The 27,861-nt window shown below is 45.6% G+C and overlaps 1 protein-coding gene across 1 annotated transcript in view; it reads right to left on the bottom strand.

Moving 5' to 3' along the window:
- Positions 1–27,861, bottom strand: part of LMF1 (lipase maturation factor 1) — a 577,865-nt gene that overhangs the window by 519,331 nt on the left and 30,673 nt on the right. Inside the window, exon 2 of the mRNA XM_073636425.1 lies at positions 18,948–19,257. Coding sequence (XP_073492526.1) covers positions 18,948–19,257 — 310 coding nt within the window. The remainder of the gene's footprint in view (positions 1–18,947; positions 19,258–27,861) is intronic.

Genomic DNA, 27,861 nt, shown 5'->3' with positions numbered 1-27,861 from the left:
CACCGCCGCACACCTGGCGGTCCCCTGTGTCCTCCTCCGGTCCTCTTTCAGTCCCCCTCTGTGTCCTCTTCTGTGCTCCTCCTCCGGTCCCCCTCCGTATCCTCCTCCGTGTCCTCCTCTGGTACCCCTAAGATCTGTCAGGATGGAGAGCGGAGGAAGGAGCCGGTAAATCTGTCTTTTACCGACTCCTTCCTTTTCCGAATGCACAGAGTCAGTGACTGTCCATTCATAACTGTTAGGGGTGCAACGGATCAAAAAACTCACGGTTCGGATCGTTCCTCGGATCAGGAGTCACGGTTCGGATCATTTTCGGATCAACAAAAAAAAAATCTCCCCCACTGTAATATCCACAATCTCCCTATTGGCAGAGTATTGGCAGGGTATTGGTGGGTATATTGGCAGGGTATTGGCAGGGTATGGCAGAGTATTGCAGAGTATTGTCAGGGCATTGCAGAGTATTGTCAGGGCATTGCAGAGTATTGTCAGGGCATTGCAGCAGGGTATTGCAGAGTATTGGCAGGGTATTGCAGCAGGGCATTGCAGGGTATTGGCAGGGCATTGCAGAGTTTTGGCACGGTATTGCAGCAGAGCATTGCAGAGTATTGGCAGGGCATTGCAGAGTATTGGCACTGCTGCCATCCGATCTCTCCCCTCCACTGCACAGATCAGTACACAGAGGGGAGAGAGGAACCAGCGTCATGACATGACGTTGGTTTGTTACAAGTGATCGCTCTGTCATATGACAGAGCAATCACGTGCTAAACAGCCACCGGGTGTACCAAGATGGCCGCCGCTCCGGAGCTAGGCCGAAGCCGCGGCCTTTCCTATGGCCGAGGCCACAGAGCGCTCCGCGGATCGCGGGTGTCCCATACGGATCAACCTCCGCGGATCGGATCATGGATCGATGACGATCCGTTGCACCCCTAATAACTGTCACTGAGCACAGTAAACTGTGTTTATGATGCTTCAGTTTATGGATAAGGAGGACCTGCCATCTCCTGTCCATTCATTTTCAGTGCAGCTGAGGCTGCTGAGAAAGGGACTGGGGAATCTGTGTCCTCAGTCCCTTTCCCTGTCTCAAAGGGGAGACGTCAAGGGTCTGTTTAGACCCCAGATATCTCACCAAAGCCCCCCTCCCCAATAGGAAAGAATTGAATTAAATATTTAAAAGTTAAAATTGTAAAAAATTAAACAAACATTGACACCGTCCACTCCCCAAAAGAAGGCATTTTAAAAAAGCAAATAACAAAAAAATATATAAATTGTAAAATAAAAAATTGTAATAAATAAAACTGGAAAAAAAAAAAAAAACTACTGACACAGTACACGCGTCATCAGTGCTGCACATTAGTGCCACTGTCAGATGACAGTAAAGAAAAAATGTATCGGTGATCGGTATCAGCGAAAAAAAGCATTGGTACTTGTACTCGGTCTTAACAAAATGGTATCGATGCAACCCTAGCATATGGACAACTGATCTGTTTACATCCGTCTGCCCATAGAGCAGAGCGGGTTGTGTCCATGTCCGCTCTGCATATACGAAGCAGACGTGGACCTGTCATCCTGCTGCTCCACTCCACTCAGCAGAGGACTAGTGGATGGATCCCCTGCTGAGATAAAGCCGGATCTGGTCCATGTAAAAGGGGCCTAAACACTGCAGTTACAGAACAGTACAAGCTGATCCTACCAGAAAACCAGTTAACTGTCTGTGCTGCACTGAAGTCCCAAGGTATGTTAACAGTCCCTGCGTAGTTCTACCGTGCTGGACTACAGGACATATCCCCTTATGCTATAAAGATGAGGAGGGAGGGCAATGTACTGTAGTCCACTGGGCAAGACTGATTGGGATTTCGGTGTAGCAGATGCACTGTGTTGTAATCTCAAATCGCTGGAGGAGCACGCTGGATTTTTAGCAGATCAACGAGTTGATTTTGCTGTACTTGTCGATTGCTCATTTAGGTCTAGGGGGCTTGTCAAGGTAGATTTACTTACCAGATCCAATATGCTTTTAGACCGATCCCTGCAGCGTCTTCTCCCCTACACTACAACAGTTTAGGGTGCTAACGTCATCAAGACCAAAGCAAGGTCCGTAGCCTTGCACTGAATGTGATGATGCTGAGGGACAGTCTAACATGGAAGAACCACCTATTGGGGAGCAGAGGATCAAGCAAGTAGAAGCACTTTTACTCTCCTGAAAACTAAACAAGCAATGACCCCTTGTAGTGCAAAGCAGCCCCACTGCAAGGGATCGTTTTCACGTTTCCTGGGGTTGTGTTTTAAATAAAATAGGAATAAAACATGGAGGAAACATGCACGTATTGCAGAGATGGACTATATGGGGGGATTCAGAATCTGGTACAGCTGTACATCGTAGCCAATCAGCTTCTAGATTCAGCTTGTTAGACAATAAAACCTGGAAGCTGATTGGTTTCTTTGCAGAGCTGCACCAGATTTTGCACCAGTTTTAGTACAATGCCTTGAAAACGTATTCATAACCCTTGACATTTTCCACATTTTGTCATGTTACAACCAAAAACGTAAATGTATTTTGTTGGGATTTTATGTGATAGACCAACACAAAGTGGCACATAATTGTGAAGTGGAAAAAAAATGATAAATGGTTTTCAACATTTTTTACAAATAAATATCTGAAAAGTGTGGCGAGCATTTGTATTCAGCCCTCTTTACTCTGATAGCCCTAAACACAAAGTGGCCCATAAATGTGAGGTGGAAGGAAAATGATAAATATTTATCCAAATTTTTTACACACATAGCGTTTTGCTTTTAGGCCAAAAAGTTCAATTTGGTCTCAATTGACCAGAGCACCTTCTTCCACATGTTTGTTGTGTCCCCCACATGGCTTCCCGCAATCTGCAAACAGGACTTCTTCTTTCATCAATGGCTCTCTTCTTGTCACTCTTCCATAAAGGCCAGATTTGTGGAGAACACGCCTAATAGTTGTCCTGTGGACAGATTCTCCCACCTGAGCTGTGGATCTCTGCAGCTCCTCCAGAGTTACCATGGGCCTCTTGGCTGCTTCTCTGATTAATGTTCTCCTTGCCCGGCCTGTCAGTTTAGGTGGACGGCCATGTCTTGGTAGGTTTGCAGTTGTGCCATACTCTTTCCATTTTCGGATGATGGATTGAACAGAGCTCTGTGAGATGTTCAAAGCTTGGGATATTTTTTTATAACCTAATCCTGCTTTAAACTTCTCCACAACTTTATCCCTGACCTGTCTGGTGTGTTCCTTGGCCTTCATGATGCTGTTTGTTCACTAAGGTTCTCTAACATCTCTCTGAGGGCTTCACAGAACAGCTGTATTTATACTGAGATTACATTACACACAGGTGGACTCTATTTACTAATTAGGTGACTTCTGAAGGCAATTGGTTCCACTAGATTTTAGTTAGGAATATCAGAGTAAAGGGGGCTGAATACAAATGCACGCCACACTTTTCAAATATTTCTTTGTAAAAAAATTTGAAAACCATTTATCATTTTCCTTTCACTTCACAATTATGTGCCACTTTGTGTCGGTCTATCACATAAAATCCCAATAAAATACATTTACGTTTTTAGTTGTAACATGACAAAAAGTGAAAAATTTCAAGGGGTGTGAATACTTTTGCAAGGCACTACTAGTTGAGCCTGGAAATGTCTTCACTTTTACACTCCCCTAGACTAAACAAGCAATAACCCCTTGTAGTGCAAGGCAGTCCCACTGCAAGGGATCATTTTCAAGCTTCCTGGGGTTGGGCTTTAATAGGGCTAAAACATGGAAGAAATGTGCATGCATTGCAGAGATGGACTATATGGAGAGAGATTTACTAAAACTGGAGTATTCAGAATCTGGGGCTGCTGTGCATGGTAGCCAATCAGCTTCTAACTTCAGCTTGTTCAATTAAAGTGACACTAAAGGATCGTTTTTTATTTTTTTTAATACCTCCACTGTGCAGCTGGTTTTGCACAGAGTGGCCCCGAACATCCATTTCTGGGGTCCCTCGGCGGCTCCTCCCCACATCAGATAACCCCCTAGGAGAAGCGCTCTCCCGAGGGGGTTACCTTGCGGGCGCGCTCCCGAGTCCAGCATTTGCGTCCACAGACACGAATACCGGATTCGGCCCCGCCCCCCGGCGCTTGCATCATTGGATTTGATTAACAGCAGCGGGAGCCAATGGCTGCGCTGCTATCAATCTATCCAATCAAGAGACGGTAACCCTTAGAGAGAGGGACAGCGGGGATGTGCCGACGAAAATTTGGGGGTCAGGTAAGTAAAACAGGGGGAGGGGGGCTAGGGGGCGGGTGACTGCAAGGTGTTTTTCACTTTAATGCATAGGAACCTTTACAACCCCTTTAATCTTTGACAATAAAACCCGGAAGCTGATTGGTTTCTATGCACGGCAGCATCAGATTTTGCACTCTCCAGTTTTAGTAAATCAATCGCGTGTGTTTTTTTCATTACCCAGACATACACTTTAATGTTTGCGTTAAAGATAAAATTGGCACTATATTGGCCGGCAGTATATCATTGTATAGGAACTATACCTTATTCTCTTGTGCTTTAATATCTAATGCTATGTTCCTTTTTTCTACTGTATACTGAATGGCATATATTCTGTATTATGAAAAACAAAAATAAATATTTTTTCTGATAAAAAAATAAAATAAAAAAAAAAAAGATAAAATTGAGTTTATCATCAAATGTACCAGCTACAGGCTGTAAAGAAAAAAAAATAAAAAATAAAAAATACACAGTACGAACGTCTTTGGACTGTCACATGTTCAGTTGTCAGGGTAACGGCGCACCCTTTGGCTCCTGGAACAACAAAACTGGCACAGTACCACCAACGTTCCAGAAGGCAAAAATAGAGACGGGGGTGACTGCAGCTTTGAAAACTGATCCCCCGTCTCTCGCCAATGACACAGGAAGTCTCCCCCAAAGCCTCTTCCCTTCGCAGGAAGGATGACCCCCCATGAGCCCAGAATGTTGACTTTCAAAGTCTCAGTGATAATCTGCTTCCCTTTTTGTTCTCTATCTCCAGTCTGTGCAAAACAAGAATTAAAACAAAGGCGGCTCTGTGTGCCGGGCCAAAGAGAAGTGACACATGAAAGGACATGGACCCGGGCAATTAATAGGGAACGTGACTGAGCACGCTCTATGTTCCGTCTAGGTTCTGTGTGTGTTGTATTTCAGCTTTATGTTTGTATTTGTTTTATTGAACTCAAAATGAAGGTAAGATCTCAATTAGGTTGAATCAGTAAAGTATATCTAAAATCTAAAATCAATATTTTTTTTTAAGTGAAAGTTTTTATTAGGTATAAAAATAGTATACAAATAAAGGCAGCATACAATTGGGCATATCAAAAAAGGGGTAGATACGGTGATACAACGGTTGTATCCATCGCCATCCATGACAAGAAGTACGTTCAGCCGATATGCAAAAGAAAGAAATGGGAGCACAAAAAGCATCAACGATCCGGAGTAATACCATCCATTATAAAGGAACAGCTTAAATTGGGGAACGGGGAGGGAGAGAACCCGGAAGGAGGAAAAAGGAGAGGAGACCAAGAGCAAGGGACAAAAAGGAAGATGAGAGCGTTGTGTAAGGGGAGAGAGAAAGAAGGGCGAATTCCAAGCACCTAGACAAAGTCACCTATTGGGGAGTATGGATTTTAACCACTTCTGAATCGCCCCACACATTTATACTGTGGAAGGGCAGCCCTCCTGCGCAAAATCACGTACCTGTACGTGATTTCGTGCACGGGGTCTGGGGCACGCGTGCCGCAGGCGACCCACTCCCGCTGTGATTGGACACAGCGAGAGCCAATTAGCGGGTCATTTTCAGGAGAGACAGAACGACGGTCTGCCTATGTAAACAAGGCAGGGGAAAATGGGGATCTTGTGTTTCTGCTAAGCAGAAACACGGATCTCTGTTCTCCCCTAGTTAAAGCACATCCCCCACAGTTAGAAAGCACCCCCTAGGGACACTTTTAACCCTTTGATTGCCCCTGATGTTAACCCCCTTTCCTTGCCAGTGTCATTTGTACAGTGACAGTGCATTTTTTTTAAGCACTGATCACTATTTTGGTGTCACTGGTCCCCAAAAAGTGTCACTTAGGGGTTGATTTACTAAGACTGGAGAGTGCAAAATCTAGTGGAGCTGTGCATGGTAGCCAATCAGATTCTAACGTCAGCTTGTTCAATTAAGCTTTGACAATAAAACCTGGAAGCCGATTGGTTTCTTTGCAGAGCTGCACAAGATTTTGCACGCTCCAGTTTTAGTAAATCAACCCCTTAGTGTCAGATTTGTCCGCTGCAATTTTGCAGTCCCACTAAAAATCGCTGATCGCCATAATTACTAGTAAAAAAAAAATCTGTAGACGCTATAACTTTTGTGCAAACCAATCAATATGCGCTTATTGGGATTTTTTTTACCAAAAATATGTAGCAGAATACATATTGGCTTAAATTGATGAATAAATTGGATTTTTAAAAAAATTTTATTGGGTATGTTTTATAGCACTGTAATACATCACAAGGTATGGAAACACACCACAAGGCATGGTAACGCACCACAAGGCATGGAAACGCACCACAAGGCACGGTAACGCACCACAAGGCATGGAAACGCACAAGGCACGGTAACACACCACAAGGCATGGTAACGCACCACAAGGCACGGTAACACACCACAAGGCATGGTAACGCACCACAAGGCATGGTAACGCACCACAAGGCACGGTAACACACCACAAGGCACGGTAACGCACCACAAGGCATGGTAACGCACCACAAGGCATGGTAACGCACCACAAGGCATGGAAACGCACCACAAGGCACGGTAACACACCACAAGGCATGGTAACGCACCACAAGGCATGGTAACGCACCACAAGGCATGGTAACGCACCACAAGGCATGGTAACGCACCACAAGGCACGGTAACACACCACAAGGCATGGTAACGCACCACAAGGCATGGTAACGCACCACAAGGCATGGAAACGCACCACAAGGCACGGTAACACACCACAAGGCACGGTAACACACCACAAGGCACGGTAACACACCACAAGGCATTGAAACGCACCACAAGGCACGGAAATGCACCACAAGGCACTGAAATGCACCACAAGGCAAGGTAACGCACCACAAGGCACAGTAACACACCACAAGGCACGGTAACACACCACAAGGCATTGAAACGCACCACAAGGCACGGAAATGCACCACAAGGCACTGAAACGCACCACAAGGCACGGTAACGCACCACAAGGCACGGTAAGGCACCACAAGGCATGGAAACACACAAGGCATGGCAACGCACCATAAGGCATGGTAACGCACCACAAGGCACGGAAACACACCACAAGGCATGGTAATGCACCACAAGGCATGGTGGTTTGCTGCCTTTCATAACAAAAAATGCACCTTTTTTGGTGTGTTTTAGGGCTTGTTCATATGGGCGTATTTACAGTGGTTGTAAGCCCTTACATATACCCAGTGAAGTGACTGGCCTCAGGTGATACACAAAGATTAAACAAAACCTCCTACATAAGGTGTACCTGTTTATCTGCAGTCTTCTCTTCATCAAAGTGCAGAATTTATAAAGTTTGTCTGAGCTGTCAAAAAAAGGGACGGAAGAGCTAAAGTTACACTCTGCAGAGCTAAGTGAGGAAAGCTATGAGAGCTGATTGGGGGGGAAGGGACACACCCCCCTTCACACAGGAACAGAGCTGAGGCTGTCAATCAGCTGGAGGTCCCTCCCCTGTCACCATTTTTCCTCTTGGAGTCATGAAAACTTGTCAGAAGTGACTCATGCTAATAGCAGGGGAGCGAGGCAGACAGAGATGACACTTAGTGCTCCTATTGAGACAAGCACACACTATAGAGGGATATACTTTGTTCATATTTCATGTCTGAGATTTACAACCACTTTAAGCGTAACCCCTGTGAGGACCATGTCTGCTCACACAGGATACACAGGTGTTCTGTGCAAAATTGGGAGTAGCAGCTGTGTCAAAGCCACTGCATCCCAATAGACGTGAATGCAACTGCCTGCATGCGGATGCACGGAACACCTGCGCATCCCATGAGGGCAAACATGGCCCTTGCACGGGTGTATGCTTAAAGTGTTTATTACCCCAGCATTTCATATTCCTGATATGTGGCTGCTGTACTTGGATGAGAAAGTATCCTCTCCCCTTTGTATTGCTTCCTTTATGTGAAATCCCTGGTGTTCCCGTTAGTCCCTCTGCCTTCCTATTACCTGACCACACTAAGCAGGAGGAGAACACACCGTGGTCAGTTCACTAGCTAAGCTGGGACTTCACCCTGCTCTCCTCCAATGATCAGACTTGTCCTGACACACCCCCCCCCCGCCCCCGCACAGCCATTCACTGGGAAGCTCAGCGTACTGTCGCTTCTCCTCCCCCAGCTCTTATGCAGCTGAGAGCATAGCGAATGTGGTCAGTTTTAAAAAAGGGGAAAAAAAGGTATTTATAATGTTTGTCTTTTTTTTTTAATATATCTATAAGGAAATGTTTTGCATTTCATTTCAATTGTAAACTGAACGGGTTGTTTTACAAGGTGATCGTTTACAACCACAGCTCATTAGGCTGTACTTCTATGGATCACAGGAGTGCAGTTCGTTCTGCACTCCTGTGACCCATTTTCAGCAGACAGCTGAAGCCCGCTGTCTGCTGACGTCACAGAGCCGGTCCAGGCTCAGGCAAGATCGCGAAAATGAAGTCGGGATCCTCCCACATGCCTGAACCGGTCGCTTCCGCCTCCTCCACAGCCCAGCACTCCAGTGAGCGTGGGGGTGCAGAGAGACGGTGACTGACATTCCCCAGCTCTCTGCTCAGGGAGCCCTGAAAACCGAGCGATTGGCAGCGTTTGATCGCTCGGTTCTCAGTGTTAAAGCAGGCAGGGGACAAATGCAGCATCCAACTGGGTAAGTATGATTCTAAAAAAAGAGACCCATACTCTTCCTTTAAGTACACCTGTGTGAACGAGGTCTTTCAGCGTAAGGGAGCCCATTTAAATAAATGCACTGCGTCAACACAATGCACATAAATGCACCAAGTAATGCATGTCAATGTGGTTTGTGTTACCTCCATGCAGGAATGTGAACCCAGCCTACATGTTGGACTTAAAGCGGAGTTCCACCCAAAAGCAGAACTTCCGCTCATCTGATTCTTCCCCCCCTCCGGTGCCACAATTGCCACCTTTCGGGGCGGAGGGGGGACAGGATATCTTTGACAGGTATCCTTTCCCATTTCCAGGAGCCTCAGCCACGGGTATTGACGCCACCGCGGTGCTCCCTCCTCCTTCCCCTGTTGCCGGGCCAGTAGGAGAGAGGAGCGGTGCCTCGCGCATGAGCAGTTGGGTTCCCGGCGTGAAGCCGTAAGGCTACACTGCCCGGTACCCTTACCCGCAATGGCGGCGGCAGCCCCCGACAGTTGATGGAAACATCAGCTGCGGTGCTGACATCGCTGGACTCCAGGACAGGTAAGTGTCCTATTATTAAAAGCCAGCAGCTGCAGTATGTGTAGCTGCTGGCTTTTATTTTTTTTTGGGGGGGGGGGGGGGGCGAACCTCCGCTTTAAGTACACTTTAATACGGCTTGGCAGGTTCGCTTTAAAACCTGCACTTTTCCACAAAAATCCTCCCTTCAAAGCTACAGAAAATCCAGAGAGAGAGCAGGTCCTATCCCACCTGTGACCAGCTAAGCGTGCTCCGGCAAAACCAATAACAAGAGCACTCATGCGATCCTGCAGAAAGCGATATGAATCCTGGTTTAGTGAGCAGGAGGGGATGTGAGGTGTCAATCAGCACGGTGTTCTGGAAAAGGGAGCGGTCCCCTTTCTTCAGAAGATCCGGGTGATCCACATGCTGGGACACAATGATAAAACTGCCCATCATACAAGATGGTGTTACAGTGCGTGCACAATAATAATGTGCTCTCCTCGCCGCTGACCCGTTCACTTCGTGTAATGAAAGGCGCGATCACACACCACTGAGCACCAGAAATGAGAAGATTTCACTTGGTTTTCCTTCTCTAAAAAAAAAAAAAAAAAAAAAAAACTAATTTCCTGTTTAATATATGCCTTGTCACAATGGGTACAGAGTATATGTGCCGGGTAGGAAGCCTGTGCGGCTTGTTCTGCTAGGGGGACCAGCTGCTGTTACCGTACCTGCTGATCCCCAGATGGTCTCACAAGCAGTCAATGGACTAACAGGTGAAAAGTAAAGAGAGAAACACCACAAAGCTTTATTTAGTAATAGAGAGGAAGGGCGAGCACAGTGCGATAACCCACAACAGCCATTTGGCTTTTAGTGGTTTTGTCAGACTAATAAAAAGTTGTTTCCTCATTGGCTGTCCTGGGTTACTATATATCAGTGGTCTTCAAACTGCAGCCCAGGGGGCCGGATAGATAGGGTGCCCCCTTGGAGCACTTTTCTTCCCACTGATGCAAGACATTATTCTTCCCACTGACACCAAATGGGGCATAATTCTTACTACTGACAACAACGGGCCACTATTCCTCCCATTGACACCAATGATGGAGCACTATTTCTCCCACTAACACCAATGATGGGGCACTATTCCTCCCATTGACACCAATGATGGAGCACTATTCCACCCACTAACACCAATGATGGAGCACTTTTCCTCCCATTAACACCAATGATGGGGCACTATTCCTCCCACTGACACCAATGATGGGGCACTATTCCTCCCACTAACACCAATGATGGGGTAGTATTCCTCCTACAGACACCAATGATGGGACACTATTCTTTCCACTAACACCAATGATGGGGAACTATTCCTCCCCCTAATACCAAAGTTGCATTGTTTACTCCCACTGATGCCAGGACAATTTCTACTCCCAATAGCCACAGTGTGGCCCCCTAAAGTCTGAAGAACAGTAATGTGGCCCTTTGTTTAGAAAGTTTAGAGACCCCTGCTATAAATCATCACTCTCTGTGCTTGATAGAGTAGATCTAAACCCCTTCACTAAATATCCTATAAACATAACATAATTTCACATCATTTAAATCTATAGTCTTCAGGAAAATATTACCTGGTGATCCTGCCATGAGGGTCGTTGTTCAGACATTTCCTGTTATGGGGTGACAACTGTCTACCATTTTTGCTCCTGCATCATCACTCTGTCACAAGCACCCCTGGCGGGGGCTACAAGCAGCTGTGCCGACACACACTGTACAGGTATGGTCTACTGTGGTCACTATCAGGAAGCTGGTTCACAGCAATGATGAGCAGCCAAAGCGAGCGCATGTAGACAGGAAGTTGTTGAAAAGGCTGGAGGAGATCAGCAGCACTGAGACGCAAAATAAGATTAAAAAAAAAAGGTAACAACTGTATTTACAGGTTGGTACTTACCTCCTCTGCACTGTCAGTAGCCCAGCCAGCAAAAATGTGTTGCTGGGTTGGTCACTCCAATGCACAGACCTGAATGGAATGAGGCTCCTGCAGTATGAGTACATCTGACTCAAGTGTATGAGACTCTATAATGAAGGAGCAGCCAGGCACAGAATTTGTTTTCTAATTCAGCCCTAGGAGGAGGTAAGTACAGGCCTGCAGGGGGTGGGAGGGATGGAGCCCATCTGAATGTATTGAGGGGGCCAGGGAAATTTTTATTTAAAAGGTAAGATCTTTTTTTAGTTTTACTTTGGTTTTGGATAGTGTGTGGATGAGATAACAGCTCTGTTAAGTTTTTACCCCAGTCTGTGTCTCATTGAAGTTTCCCCCACGCTTTTCAGGACTAGAAGTGAGCAGAAATCTCCCCAACATACAGTGATGAAAACTTGACCGGGGTTCTAAACTTCTCGTTTATAACATGAAGCATAGTTGCCAACTGTCCCGGATTTCCCGGGACATTCCCAGGACTTAGACTCCATTCCCGAATTTGTGGTGTCCCGAGAAATGTCCCAAGGAATCCGGTTGTCGATTTTCGCTGCCGCCGCCGCTAGGGGTCCGCGGCCGGCGGAGACATTGTCTCCCCCGGCCGCCATCTTAAAGAAGTTCAGGAAGACGGCTGGGGGGGCTAGACGGAGCTCCTGCATCGCCGCCCACCCTCCGCCTCGCCCCGCCTACCCCCCGCCCCGCTGCCAGTCTGTTATGGAAAGGGGCGGGGGTTCTAGCCATGTGGCCGGTGGACACGTCTAGAACACCTCTTAGATAGGGGGGGGCACACCTGATGTGAGGGGGGCTCCGCCGGGGACTCATGGTGTGAGGGGGGGCTCCGCCGGGGACTCATGGTGTGAGGGGGGCTCCGCCGGGGACTCATGGTGTGAGGGGGGCTCCGCTGGGGACACCTGATGCAAGGACGGACTCTGCTGGGACACCTGATGCAAGGACGGACTCTGTTGGGACATCTGACGCAAGGACGGACGGCTGGTGGCAGGCGACGTTGCTAGTGACACGCTCAGGGATCCCACTGATTCTGCATTATGGTGAGTTGAATGATTTAATTTTATATCACAATGTAATAATAGAAATAATGCACTACAATCATCCTGACACCATAACAACCATGGTGCCGGGATGATTGAAGTGCTAATACCAGGTGTTTGGAGTATCTTTATCTGCTGATTGTTAAACTTTCTAGAATACACATATTTTTATTGTTGTGTAGGATCTGGGGCTGCTGTCCCGTCATTTCCCTCTCCCCCTCTCCCCCTTTCCCCCTTTCCCTCTCCATCCCTCATTCATCTCAGACTCTAACCACACCCTCTTGAGCCACGCCCATTTAAGCCACGCCCACTATGTCACGTAAACCACGCCCATTTTTCATCGTGGCACGCCACACTTATATATTTTTCCTAAACCCCACCTACAAACGAATGCCCCGCCCCCTAATTATTGTACGGCTCCGCCTACAGCCACAAAAGTGTCATACATTTTTTTTTTACAATGTTGGCAACTATGCATGAAGTGGACCTGTTCTTTGCCAGTGCAGGGAAAAGCAAGGAGTTCTCATTAAAGGCCACGTGTACATTCCTGCTCCTAAACATGAGTTTAGGAGCTTTTGGCGTTTTTTTTTGCCAAAACCCCTGTAGCAGGGTGACCCCATGCCACTGGGTAAAATGGTGGTTTACCCCACATTTTGCAAGAAGCAAGCATACAGGTGTATGCCTCTCTTCATATGAGAGCCAGAGATAGAGCACAGAGCCCCACCCGCCCGAGGGGGTCAGTGTGTGAAGGGAGCAGTGAGAGGTGCTGGCGTGCACCATGGAGTCCAGGTCAGGACAGGACAAGGCCCGAGAGTCGGAGGGACAGAGCAGCTAGGATGCTGTAGAGAGAGAGAAAAACAACAATAAAAAGAAAAGGGCGCACCGACCTAGCACATTACCTCAATAAAATTTATTCCAAGATAAAAATAGCAAAAAGTGTACTCATAAATGTGAATTACGTAAATGCATGTTATAGCAAGTGAGATTGACTGCCTGAAGGTCTAATCAAGTACTGTCCATCAGTACTGTAAAAATCGCAGCAAAAATCACGGCACGGCTTATTTGCCACGTTTAGCATTTTTCTGCTGCCAGGAGAGTTACGTTTAGGGGTGGCCAGTGTACAGGTAGCTTTAGGCTGTTCTCTGTAGCATCTAATATTTACCTTCCAGTCTATGCCAGACTGTTCACAGCTGGGAGAGAGAAGAAGACGCCCTTGGTAAAATGCAGTCAGAGCTTACACAGGGCAGATGACCCCCACACCTCCTCTATCTGAAAGAGCTTGGCCTTACACCAAGCATGTCACATGGGAGAGAGTGAGTCACATGATCCCCATACTCCAAAATCCTGGGTATTTCACTTTGTTCCCATTGGTAATAGGATTGCCAGAGAAGTGTAGAAAAGGTGAGTATATGCATTAGAGAGGCTAGGCATTAAAGTGGAACTAACACCCCGTTCACGCTGAATGCGGCTTTGGAATTGCGCTACTTCCACGTGTTTTCAAAGCCGCCGGTCAGTGCAATTTCATGTTCGGCTTGCCGACATCTGTGCGACTCCTTGTAAAGATGTCTACTCAAGTCGCACATGAAATCCTCAAAAATTGTGGAGAAACCATTTTCAAATCGGTGCAAAACGTCACACCGATTTGAGCAGTTCCATAGGCACAAATCGCATGACAATTCGCACCTGTGTGAACGGGGGCTAAAAGAAAAACGTTTTTTTTTTTTATTATGAATAGAGTAAAGGGAGGGTTATAACCCCATAAGGCTTATTTTGGCCCACTGTGTCCCATTGGGGAGATTTCCCTTCACTTCCTGCCCCATAGCCAAAACAGGACGTGAAAGAAAATCCCTCTAAAGTGAGGGAATCCCTTCTTGTGACCAGAAGTAGTCCTGAGATTAACCCTCTCTATTTTTCCTGTCCTGATTGGAATATGTCCTCACTATTTCTGTTCTGGGAACAAATCAAAATTTGGGATTTTCTTTTATGCCGTGTACACACGGGCGGACTTTTCGACCGGACTGGTCCGATGGACCAAGTCCGGCGGACAATCAGACCGTGTGTGGGCTCCATCAGACCTGCAGCGGACTTTTTCGGTCGAAAATCTGACGGACTTTAGATTTGGAACATGTTTCAAATTTGTCCGACGGACTCGAGTCTGGTCGAAAAATCCGCTCATCTGTATGCTAGTCCGATGGACGAAAACCCACGGTAGGGCAGCTATTGGCTACTGGCTATCAACTTCCTTATTTTAGTCCGGTCGTACGTCATCACGTACGAATCCGTCGGACTTTGGTGTGATCGTGTGTAGGCAAGTCCGTTCGTTCAAAAGTCCATCGGAAGTCCGTCAAAAGTCCGTCAGAAACTCCGTCGGACTAGTCTGGTCAAAAAGTCCGCCCGTGTGTACGCGGCATTACTTTCACTTTCAGTAATAATGGTAAACAGGACAAATATAGAGGGAGAATCTCCCTAATGGGGACACAGACATCAATAAAAACCTGACAGGTGTTAAAATCTCTCTCTGCCCTATCCAAAACTAAAAAAAAAAGTTTGCCTTTAATTACCGTATTTATCGGCGTCTAACACACACTTTTTCCCCCTGAAAATCAGGGGGAAATCGTGTGTGTGTCTGTGTGTTATACGCCGATTCCTGCTGCCTCGGAGTGGAAGGAGGGGACGGGCGCCGCCAGATTACAAAGAGCCACGATCTTCTGTGTACCCGGCGCTCAGTCACACACAGTCCCGCCCCCCTGGCCCGGCATTGGACCACTGTTCTGTCTATCATATGAGCAGGGCAGGACTGTGAGTGACTGAGTGCCGGGTACACAGGAGATCATGGATCTGTGTAATCCAGCACTGGCGTGGCTGCAATGATCGGCAAAGGTGAGGCTGCAGATGGACACTAAACAGGCTGCAATGATGGGCATGTTAGAGGCTGCAGATGTGCAATAAAAAGGCTGCAATGATGGGCATATTAGAGGCTGCAGATGTGCACTTAACAGGCTGCAATGATGGGCATATTAGAGGCTGCAGATGGGCATGGATCAGGCTGCAGATGGGCATAGATCAGGCTGCAGATGGGCACTGATAGGGCTGCATTGATGGGCACTGACCCTTATTTTGCTTCAAAGTCCTTTATTTAAAATTTATGTTTTTTTCCTGAAACTTCCCTCTTAAAGTGTTAAGGTGCATGTTATATGCTTGTGCGTATTATACGCTGATAAATACGGTAATTAACGTAAACCCGTAGCTTTGCCCTGCAAAATAATGGCTGGAATTCATTTATTAAAGTCACACTCTTGTGGAATTGTTTAATGCCAGTTCCCCCTTGCCCGGTAAATACCAATCTGATTTTTTTTTTTATTTTACTTAGCTTTCTCTGGGGGTAAAGAAATACTGTTCTTGGTCCCTGTGATATCATCACGGGGGGGGTGGGGCCGCCAAGGCCTTCACTCCTTTGAGCAGTGGTTTTCAAACTGCAGCCTGAGGCCCAGATGTGGCCCTTTTGCTTGCCTTTATCTGGCCCTTGGGACACTACTCCTGCCAATGATACAGGGCACTATTCCTCCCACTGGCACCAACAATGCAGCACTTATTCCTGCCGCTGACACCAATGATGTCTGTAGGTGAAGATTTAAATCTGGTTTATGATCAGGATTCTTATTTAGTTTTTATAGTATGTTGGTGCTCTATTAATTATTATTTGGGTTAATGCTGGAGAAATTGGTGTATTATTTGCATTTTAGTTGTTTGTTTTTCTGTTATTTTTTAATCTGTGTTATTTATTCTATGTTGTATTTTAATTGTATGTATGGTTTATTAGGCCCCTTTCATACAGGGTGGAATCCACCCAGGCAGACCCTCCTGCTCAGCAGGGAATCTCTCCACTGATGCCCACTGAGCAGGTGGATGACAGGTCCGTGTCCACTCCGCTATCCTAAGCGGACACGGACACAGCATTATAAGGCAGTCAGATGGAAATGGACTGCATGTCTGTTTCCACCCAATTGTGATCTGATCCATCAAATAGATGGCGAACGTATCCCCATCCTTCTGTTTTTAGCGGACCAAATCGGATGCCAGCAGGTGACAACGGGTGGTCCGATCAGGTCCACCTGAAAAACGGACAGGCGGACCCAACTGGTCTGCTGGTGTGAAAGGGGCCTTAGAGTATAGTTTTAATTTGTTTTATCAATGCCAATTGCTGTTATTGGTAATTTTGTTGTGTCATTGTGTCTTGTTCTGTTTATTATGATTTTGTATTGTCTTTGTTGAGTGTGGCTTTGTTGTAATAATTTCCCTTTGGGGTTAATAAAGTATTTTGATTCTATTCCCACCACTGACACAACAATGGGGCACTATTCCTGCCACTGAAACCAAAGATGGAGTACTATTCCTCCTCCTAATGACCCACCAACCCTGAGGCCATGTTTCTTCTCACTAATGTTGGGTGCAAGACATTTTTTTACCCCCACTGGTCACAATCCGGCTCCCCTAAAGTCTGAAGGACAGTAAGCTGTTCCTTTCTTTGAAAAGTTTGGAGACCTCTGTCTTAGAGCCATGACTCCCAGGATCCAAGAGGGTGCCTTGCATCAGTTTCTCCTGATGCCAGGTTTTCTCTAACTCTAACAACATTTCAAATACCGCTTTCCTGCAATGACGGCAATACTGGGTCACTCTGTACAAAGTTTGCTTACAGAACGCTCCTAAAAAAATTTTTGCTCTTGTGATGCAAGCGATTCCCAGAAATCCCTGTAAACAGAGTTTGCAATAAAATGACATGCATCCCCACGAGAAGCCTTTTTTTTTCTGAGGCGCCTTTGAATATTCAGACATATGTAAAGGCTTTTCCTGCTCAAAGACTGAGACTGTTCAGGTTGTGGCAATGAAGGCAGTCAGACCCACCTAGAAGTCAGTTTGCAAAAAAGAATATGGTAAGGCTTGCATCATTTTTTTTACAGAAGCAGTGGATGTAAAAAAAAAAAAAAAAAAATCTAAAACACTATACAGAAAATAATTGGTCAGCAGTGGATTATTTTTATTGTGTTTCTCAATAAAAGTAAGTTTCTTTCAAAAAAAAAAAAGGAAATCACATTTCACAACATATCCACAGAAAACGTCCGTTAAAGCTAAACTCCAGGCAGACATAAAACACACAAATTAATACAAGTTTATATTTAATAATAAACCATTAAATACACTATAATACCAAAAGTATCGGGGCGCCTGCCTTTACACAAACATGAACTCAATATTGAGTTGGCCCACCCTTTGCAGCTATACCAGTTTCAACTCTTCTAGGAAGGCTGTCCACAAGGTTTAGGAGTGTGTCTATGGGAGTGTTTGACCATTCTTCCAGAAACGCATTTGTGAGGTCAGGCACTGATGTTGGACGAGAAGGCCTGGCTTGCAGTCTCCGCTCTAATTCATCCCACAGGTGTTCTATTGAGGTCAGGACAGTCAAGTTCCTCCACCCCAAACTCGCTCATCCATGTCTTTATGGACCCTGCTTTGTGCACTGGTGCGCAGTCATGTTGGAAAAGGAAGAGGCCATCCCCAAACTGTTCCCACAAAGTTGGGAGCATAAAATTGTCCAAATTGTCTTGGTATGCTGACGCCTTAAGCATTCCCTTCAAAGGAACTAGGGGGCCAAGCCCAACACCCTGATAGACAACCCCACCTCATAAACCCCCTTCCACCAAGTGATTTGCACAAAGCAAGGTCCATAAAGACATGGATGAGCGAGTTATAACCTTATCAGCCTTCTGATGCTTTTTTACTGTCTAGTCATCAGACTTGGGGGTGGGGAGATGACACCACCGTATTCATTTACTGCAAAAGAGCAAATGGTGTCATCAGCCTTATGCCCCATACACACGGTCGGATTTTCCGACGGAAAATGTGTGATAGGACCTTGTTGTCGGAAATTCCGACCGTGTGTAGGCTCCATCACACATTTTCCATCTGAATTTCCGACACACAAAGTTTGAGAGCAGGATATAAAATTTTCCGACAACAAAATCCGTTGTCGGAATTTCCGATCGTGTGTACACAAATCCGACGGACAAAGTGCCACGTATGCTCAGAATAAATAAAGAGATGAAAGCTATTGGCCACTGCCCCGTTTATAATCCCGACGTACGTGTTTTATGTCACCTCGTTTAGAACGATCGGATTTTCCGACAACTTTGTGTGACCGTGTGTATGCAAGACAAGTTTGAGCCAACATCCGTCAGAAAAAATCCATGGATTTTGTTGTTGGAATGTCCGAACAAAGTCCGACCGTGTGTACGGGGCATAACTGTGCCGAATAACGAAAATGTGACAATCTCAGGACTGGATGAACAAAATTTTAAATCCTTTGACAGGAAAAAAACAGCTCCATTATATTTATTTCATCTGAGTGTTTAACAGTTTGCCTGGAGTTGAGCTTTTAGCTCCCCAAGTATCAGGATAAACTCACCATCCCTGTCCCACGGCCACCAGCGAGTGATAGAGAATCCACAGAGTTGTCATCAGGATCATGTTAGCACATCCAGTTAAAATAATGAAAGCTGAAATCCCAAGGCCAGCCAGAGCAATGTTATCTAGGTGGGTATCCATGTGTGTCCAGTCTAGGAGCCAGAGGACTGTGGGGGCATAACTGAAGGCCTCCACGCCAATCTTACCTCCGAAGTACTCTTTGATGTTCCCCAGGTGGAGTTTACATGGCAGCAGACCCTTCTCCCCAATCAGCTGCTTGTTCTGATGAAAAGCCACCAGGAATGCTACAACTGAAAAGAGAGAAACAAGAATGTGAGATCAGGAGAGGGATAAATATTAGATTGTACTGTGCATACAGATGACAAAATGAGGTCCGACTTCTGCAGACTAAAAACCTTTTTTCCTATTCAACTTGATTACAATTTTCGGTTATTCAGTCTTGACGGCACCAAATGCTCTTTCTTACAATCAACGTTTTTCTAACAAATACTGGGAAAAAATTTACCAATCTATCTTCAAGTCATCTTCAGAATGTTGGGGGGGCCTTTATAGGTAATATGTACCCTATACAACATATCAGCTCTTTATTTCTTCCTGGGCTAGAGTGCACACTCTGCATTGTTTACATTCAGCTTGTCTGCATTCTGCACAGTAACTGAAAACAAAGACTGAGCTACTTCTAAGGGTCCTTTTACACAGGGCGGACCCCGTGTGCGATCCACTTGCTCAGCATATTGCGGCCAAAGATGCTACATTAGCCATTAAGGAGTGCTTTTTGGCTATCCTCGCTGTCTTTGAGCCAGCGTAATTTGCCTTGTTTGGTTGGCCTACCCGCTCCCCCTTTTTTTTTTTTGTCTGTCCCCCGTCCTTCCTGGGCGATACCCTGGTGGTGCACGGGAGTAGGTTGCACCTGACATCTTGCTGTCTCCTTTATGTGGACATCCTCGTTTCCTTTTCCTTGCCTTGAGCATTTGATCTCCAGTGCATACAGCATCAAACACATGAGGTCAGTTTCTGATATTAATATATATGGATCTGTACGGATTGAACTGTTGTATACAATTGTATGACATTATATATATATATAATCATTATATTTTTGTATTAACCTCATAGATTGTTCGTATATTTATGGAAGCCTTTCAGCCCCCTTCTTTTTTCCCTGAAGAAGACCCTCACTTCACATGTCAAAACGCATTGGATTACATCTGTCTGGTTGGGAGTTGGTTTGAGCTTCTTCCATCCTTTTATGCTGCAATTTCATGTGTACTTCAATGTCATTATGTGTTTTAGCTTCATTTTTGATATGATGTTAATTAATAAAAACTGTATTTTTTTACTAAACATTTCTTTTTGAGTGTTCATGGTCCTTTAAAGTCCCGTTTTTTGAGGAAACTTTTCTTTTATATGTTGTACGAGGGATGTGGACCTGAACCTCGACTTTCCCACCCAATTAGTCTTATCCACTTTTTGTCCTTGCTCAGCAGGGGATCTCTCTGCTGATCCCCGCTAAACAGGCGGATGACAGGTCTGTGTCTGCTCCACTTATGCAGAGAGGACACAGACACAGGCCGCTCTCCTCTATGGGCGGTCGGATGTAAACAGACCGCCTGTCCATTTACACCTGACTGCCATCCGACCTGCTGGGAAAGGGGAACCCATCTGTCTGTTTTTAGTGGGTCAGACAGGTATAAACAGACACATGTCCATTTACACCCGCTCCTCCATACAGGAGAATGTGGGTTTCTGATCTGGTCTGTCTGAAAAACAGACAGGCGGACCTGATCGGAACGTTCGTGTGAAACGGGCCTTATACAGTACTTCTCAGAAATAAACTCTGGCCACAAAACATATTTATTTTAAATATATTCCTTAAAGTGGCGTTCCACCCAAAAATGAAACTTTCACTTTTTGGATTCCTCCCCCCCTCCGGTGTCACATTTGGCACCTTTCAGGGGGGAGCAGATACCTGTCCAATACAGGTATTTTCTCCCACTTCCTGGCATAGATCACCGCGGAGCTTGCGGTGATCTATGCCACTTCCGGCGCCTACCCCATCCTCCCCCGCTGTATTCTGGGAGACACACAGGTCCCAGAACACAGCAGGGACCTGAGAGGACGCGCAGCACGACTCGCGCATGCGCAGTAGGGAACCAGGAAGTGAAGCCGCACGGCTTCACTTCCTCATTCCCTTACAGAGGATGGCGGCGGCAGCAGCCGAGAGCCGAAGGACCGATCGGCTTCGGCTGCCGACATCGCGGGCGCCCTGGACAGGTAAGTGTCCATATATTAAAAGTCAGCAGCTGCAGTATTTTTTTTTTTAAGCTGAACTCCACTTTAATGCATCCTACGCATTAAGGTGAAAAAACACCTGGCAGTGACCGCCCCCCAGCCCCCCCGTTTTACTTACCTGAGCCCTGGAATTTCACACGCTGGAGACACGCTCTTCCTCTGCCCGGGGTTATGGGCTCTTGATTGGATAGTTTGATAGCAGCGCAGCCATTGGCTCCCGCTGTTGTCAATCAAATCCAATGACGCGGGCACTGGGCCAAGTCCAGCATTCGTGTCCATGGATGCAAATGCTGGACTCGGGACCATGCCCGCAAGGTAACCCCCCCGGAAGAGCGCTTCTCCTAAGGGGTTATCTGATGTGGGGAGGAGCCGCGAGAGCCGCCGAGGGACCGCAGAAGAGGATGTTCGGGGCCACTCTGTGCAAAACGAGCTGCACAGTGGAGGTAAGTATGACAAAGAAAAAAAACTAGCTTTAACAAGGGTCTGTAGTGCATGTTTTTAGTTGACTAAAATGACCTGGAGATTTAGACGACTAAAACAATTGCAGAAGACTAAAATGTGACTAAAACTAAAATGCCATTTTAGTCCTAAGACTATAACTAAATCGAAATTTGCAGCCAAAATGAACATTGCTGTAAGGACACGGATGATATATGTACCCAAGTAACCGTTCACTGTTCCCTATTTTTGGGACCTTTCTCTGTTATATAAATTTAATAAAAAGACTGAAATTAAAGTGGTTCTAAAGGCAAGTTTATTATTTCTTAAAAATAAACAAACAAATCATACTTACCTGCTCTGTGCAATGGTTTTTCACAGAGCAGCCCCGATCCTCATCTTCTTGGGTCCCCCGCTGGCAACCTGGTCCCTGCCCCCATCGAGTGCCGCCATAGCAAGCTGCTTGCTATGGGGGCACTCATGCGTGACCATGCCTCAGCCCCACTTTGTGTATCCATAAGACACACAGAGTGCGACTGGACTCCACCCCCCCACCCCCTTTTTACTGGCTATGATTGGCTATGGCTCCCGCTGCGGTGTTTGAGCGAATGAGGAGAGAGAGACGACACTCAGAACCTGCCATTTTAGGTGACCGTGGATTTAGGTTGCAAATATGGGGCATAGTTTTATTGGGGGATTAGCTTTGGGGGGGGGGGGGGGCTTGGTCACCTGGAGGGAAATTGGCTTTCATTTTTGCTATGGAGCCACACAGAACAGTGGTGCTGGGTGTCTTGCCGAGAAAGTTCCCCCGGCGGATAAGGACCCCCTCTGTACTGCGCAGCGCCTGCGCAGTACGAACTACTATGAGCCGCCGAAGATAGCCGAAGCTGAAAATCTTCAATCAGCTGTACACAGCGCCTGCGCCCTAGGTCCAGGTTCAAGCCCCACCATCCAAGTGGACCTAGAGGGGGAATAAAAAAGAGCCAAGCGAAGCGAGGCCGTGCCCGAAGCGTGGCGAGCGAAGTGAGCCCGCGAGGGGCCCTTTTACAGGCGCCGTGTACAGCTGATTTCCAACTATTCAGCTTCGGCTATTTCCGCCGGCTCCTACTGTGCAGGTGCAGCGCCTGCGCAGTAGAGGGGGGTCCTTATCCGCCGAGCGGAACTTTCTCGGCAGAACACCGGGCAAACTAAAAATGTATTTATATATTAACACGAATGTTCTGGCAGGTACAAGAGTTCCTATGTATGGTTCTTAACACTGTACTTAGTTAATTGGTTAGAGTGGCCCTTTAATAACAAATATACGATTTGCGAGACCTTTATCGAATTCAACTCACGTAGGCACACAAAACCATCAGCAGTTGGTCTCGTGATGAATGAGAACGTTGGGTCCTGTAGAAGGTGGGAGAGTTCGTGAAAGATCTGGCATTTGCACATTACAGAAAATCTCGGCACCGCTCATTGCTAATAAAGTCATTTTCGTTGCAGCAGACTAACATTATCTCGCCCTGTAAATTCAGCCCACCGAGCCCAAACGGAAGCTCTTTTCCTGTGCAGTCTGTCTGAGGGATTTAATTAAGGCACATGAGCTCAGAGCCGAGAAATCGCTACAGAAACTGGTCATCTCCTTGGCAGGAGATAATATTTTTGGAATCCCTTCTGTTACCCAACTCACAGCTTGTTCCCCTAGAATAAGAAGAGTACATCCTAAATTATAGTGAAATTCTGAGCAAACTACTTAATACTCAGATAAATACACATGAATTATGGGCCTAAAGGTTGTAAACACCTAATCATCACACCGATGGAGCACCCTCCTAGTGTACAGTAAGCTGTTAAGTAAAAATAATTAGCTGCACTGTAACAGAGGAGCAGGGGTTGATTATTTAGGCTGCTCAGAGTTTCACAGGCTCCGTTACTTCTCCCTATCTTCTAGAGGATTCTAGCGAGAAGAAGTACGGGGCATGCAGCCTTAACCCCTTAAGGACCGAGCCTCTTTTTGAGATGTGTTGTTTACAAGTTAAAAACAGTTTTTTTGCTAGAAAATTACTTAGAATCCCCAAACATTATACATTTTTTTTTTCTAACACCATAGAGAAAAAAATGGCGATCGTTGCAATACTTTCTGTCACACCGTATTTGCGCAGCGGTCTTACAAGTGTACTTTTTTGGAAAAAATACATTTTTTGAATTAAAAAAATAAGACAACAGTAAAGTTAGCCCAATTTTTTTTTTATATTGTGAAAGATAATGTTACGCCGAGTAAAATGATACCCAACATGTCACGCTTCAAAATTGTGCCCGCTCATGGAATGGCGACAAACTTTTACCCTTAAAAGTCTCCATAGGCGACGTTTAAAAAAATTCTACAGGTTGCATGTTTTAAGTTACAGAGGAGGTCTAGGGCTAGAATTATTTCTCTCGCTCTACCGATCGCGGTGATACCTCACATGTGTGGTTTGAACACCGTTTTCCTATGCGGGCACTACTCATGTATGCGTTCGCTTCTGCATGCAAGCTCGGTGAGACGGATCGCTTTTTAAAAAAAATGTTTTTTCTTATTTATTTTACCTTTTATTTTTACACCGTTTAAAAAAAAAAAAAAAATTGTGTCACTTTTATTCCTATTACAAGTAATGTATACACCCCTTGTAATAGAAAAAAAACATGACAGGACCTCCTAAATATGAGATCTGGGGTCAAAAAGACCTCAGATCTCATATATACACTAAAATGCAATAAAAAAAAAAATAATTTTGTCATTTAAAAAAATGAAAAAAAAAAAAAAAGGCCCTTTAAGAGCTATGGGCGGAAGTAACGTTTTCATGCCGCTTCCACCCTGCAATGTTATGGAGACGGGTGGGGGCCATCCGATCACCTCCGCTGCTGCCGACGGCCCCGGTAATTGGCGGAGGGCACCACAGCGCGGCAAGAGGGGGGGCCCCTTCTCCCACCACCGATAAAAGTGTTCTCACGCTGAATCCGCCACAGAGACCACTCTTTTTGGAAAGAGGACTGCCGGATGCTGCCATAACAACGATATTCCTCTTCAGACTTAGGACATATATAGTCGCGCGGCAGTCCGTAAGTGGTTAATATCTATGGGACTCCAGCCAATCCCTGGGGAGGTGTTTCCAGTAGGTGGGGAGAGAACCCATAAATAGTCTGAAGCCTGGGCAGCAGAGTGCGGTGTTCCTGGGCCCAGTCCCACAGAAGACCCCTGTGCAAGGGCTCTGCCACTGATGCGGTATCCTAGAGAAAGTCTTCATGAAGTTGTTGAGATCCCAGCGGGGCCTATGATCAACTTGGGTCTGGAGACACTCACTGGAGAGAGCCAGGGGGAAGTTGGTGGGAAAAGGTCCAGCTGACCTATGGTGGTGTGAGTCTATATCTCCCTCACTACGAAGAGCCTGGTAATATCGTCAGGAGGCAACCGATGATCCTATGGCTAAGTGAGTAAGCGACTCCCAGTGCTGAAGAGTTAGTGACTGTGTGTAGCTGTTAAACTCTGGTAGGAGTAATAGTCACTATCAGCATAGAGATCCTTTTGGGATTTTCTTTTTTTTCTTTTTGTACTGTGCAGCCGGAAAGTGAGGAGTCCTCAAGGTATTCAGTTCTACACTTTTCTGGGGTAACCCATCTCCCTATCCTAGTTCATGGTTCCCAATAAAAAATAAATAAATAAATAAAATAAACCCCTAGACTGTTCTTTGGAGCCAGTGGAAGCGTGAGAAACATTTTGGTGCCTGGCTGTGTGTGCTCCAAGTGGGGGAATAGGACTGTGCTACACCTATATGAGCTTATCAAGTATCCCAAAACCACAAGCTTTAATATGGAGTTGGCCTTTTTTTATGGCTTTAAAAGCCTTCTCTCTTATGGGAAGGCGTTTTCACAAGATTTTGGAGCATGTCTGTGGGAATTTCTGCCCATTCAGCCAAAAGAGCATTTGTGAGGTCAAATACTGATACTGGACAAGAAGAACTGCCTGACAATTTATCCAAAAGATGTTCAGTAGCATTGAAGTAGGTGCTTTGTGCTGGACAACCGAGTTCCTCCTCTTCAAAATATGTCTTTACGGTTGTATGGCTTTATGGACCTGGATTTGAAATAGGCAGGCCGCTAGAGCTGGGCGATTTTCACAAAAAAAAAAAAAAAAACTTGATTCACGATTCAAATCGTGTTTTTTTTTTTGGACACCGCACCAGTCCTGAGGAGCTGCGGGCAGGAAGCTTTTAGGCGAGGCCACGCGTCCGGCCTCGCAGACTAGGCCGAAGCGGCGGCCTGACCTAAAAACTCCTGCCCGCAGCTCCTCAGGACCGGCGCGGTGTCCAAAAAAAAACTCGATTCGAATCGTGAATCGAGTTTTTTTTTTTTTTTAAATCGCCCAGCTCTAGCGGCATATGGCTGTTTCCATGTGTACAAATCCAGCTCCATAAAGCCATATAACCGTAAAGACATGGTTTGATGTGGAGGAACTCGGTGTTTCACGGTCCTGGTGAAAAAAATTTAAAAAATCGATTTGCTGAAATTTTGAATCAATTTGACCTCTCAACTTGATTCAAGATTCAAATCGATTTTTTCCCCAGCCCTACATGCCGCAACAGAAAATGGCCTTTAAACTGCTACGTTAGAGTTGGAAGCACACAATTATCAAAATTGTATTTGTATGCTATGGTACCCCTTTGCTAGCAACACATGAACGCTTTTGGCTATACAGTTGGGTGTAAAAACCAGGTATCCTCAAACTTATGGCCATATAGTGCATGTATGTTGTTCTACCTGCCAAATGATATGCAATTCTGGTCTGGTTTTGTTTCTGGAGGTAAAAAAAAAAAAAAAAAAAACTTATGGCTGGTTTGCTACACTGACTGACAAGCTCTGCACTGAGCTCATCCTTCCTAATAATCCTCTCAATTGGGGAACATGTAACAATACTGTAGGAAAAGGGGATGTTCAATATCTCTAGAATCTAAGCAGAAATCTGAAAAAAAAAAAGTCTAAAATGCTTCCAATAGATGCACAAAGGAAATCTGTTTTTGTTTGTTAAAAAAGGAATTTCGCTTTAAATGTGTTTCTCTGAGTTTGTCTTTTTACTGAAAACTTTAAGGGGAATTCAAGCATGGCAACAGCAAATTGCACAATGTTATCACATGCCAAATCCCTACATTTTAACCACACGAAGGAATTATATATGCTTACCATAGGCATTATCAACCTCAGCATAATGGCTTGTGTAAGGAGCATATTTGAAATGCATACCCTTAAAAGTGGAAGATGAAATTTTACTTGCAAATGATTATTACGTTTCTTATGTGATCTCATAATGGACAAACATATTAGGAGGGTGGGTAGGAAAATGAGAATCTGCATAAACGTATTTTTTTATACAATAAGCAGAAAGTTTGAAATGTAAATAATAAACTTGTGCCAGATAATAACATTAGACTATTGCCTAACAAGAAAACAGGTTTTGAAAGGTTGCATTTAAAAAAAAAAAAAAAAAATATGAACTTGCCAATAAGTACTTAGGCTCCATTAACACCTATGACACTGTACATGTTTGTGCACGATTTTGCTTGTCTCACATAGGTTAGCCTATTCATTTCAATGAGCTGCCCACAATGCAAAAACCACACAAAAGTGCATAACCCTTTTTTTTCCCAATTTGCACTGCACCAAAACACTTGGCACTTTGCTGCAACGTGTTTTGGTGCATGTGCTAGCAAGGTGTGTTGGGGTGCCATTAAGGGTGTGCACAATTTCGCGTGATTTTGCGCAATTTCGTGCGTCAGGTCTAGGGCAACCCATTAATTTCAATAAAACGCCCTATATGCGAAAATCACATGAAAGTGCATGACCCTTTTTTAAGGCCCCTTTGACACGGATGTTCTGATTGGGTCCGCCTGTCCAATTTTCAGGTGGACCCGATTGAAACCTCCAATAATTGTAAACAAACACTCATTCGTTTATACCTGCCTACATCCAATCTGATCCGCCAAAAAGAGACGGATGAGGATACGTTCACCACCTATCCAGAGAATCGGATCGGATGGCAGTCGGGTGTAAAAGGACAGGCGGTCCGTTTACATCCGGTGGCCCATAGAGGAGAGTGGTCTGTTTCCGCGTCCGCTTTGCATGAACGGACCAGACACGGACCTGTCATC

This window comes from Aquarana catesbeiana, linkage group LG06, assembly GCF_042186555.1.
Source record: "Aquarana catesbeiana isolate 2022-GZ linkage group LG06, ASM4218655v1, whole genome shotgun sequence".
Lineage (NCBI taxonomy): Eukaryota > Metazoa > Chordata > Amphibia > Anura > Ranidae > Aquarana > Aquarana catesbeiana.
The sequence above is the reverse complement of the archived record's forward strand: the minus strand, read 5'-3'. Positions and strand labels throughout refer to the sequence as shown.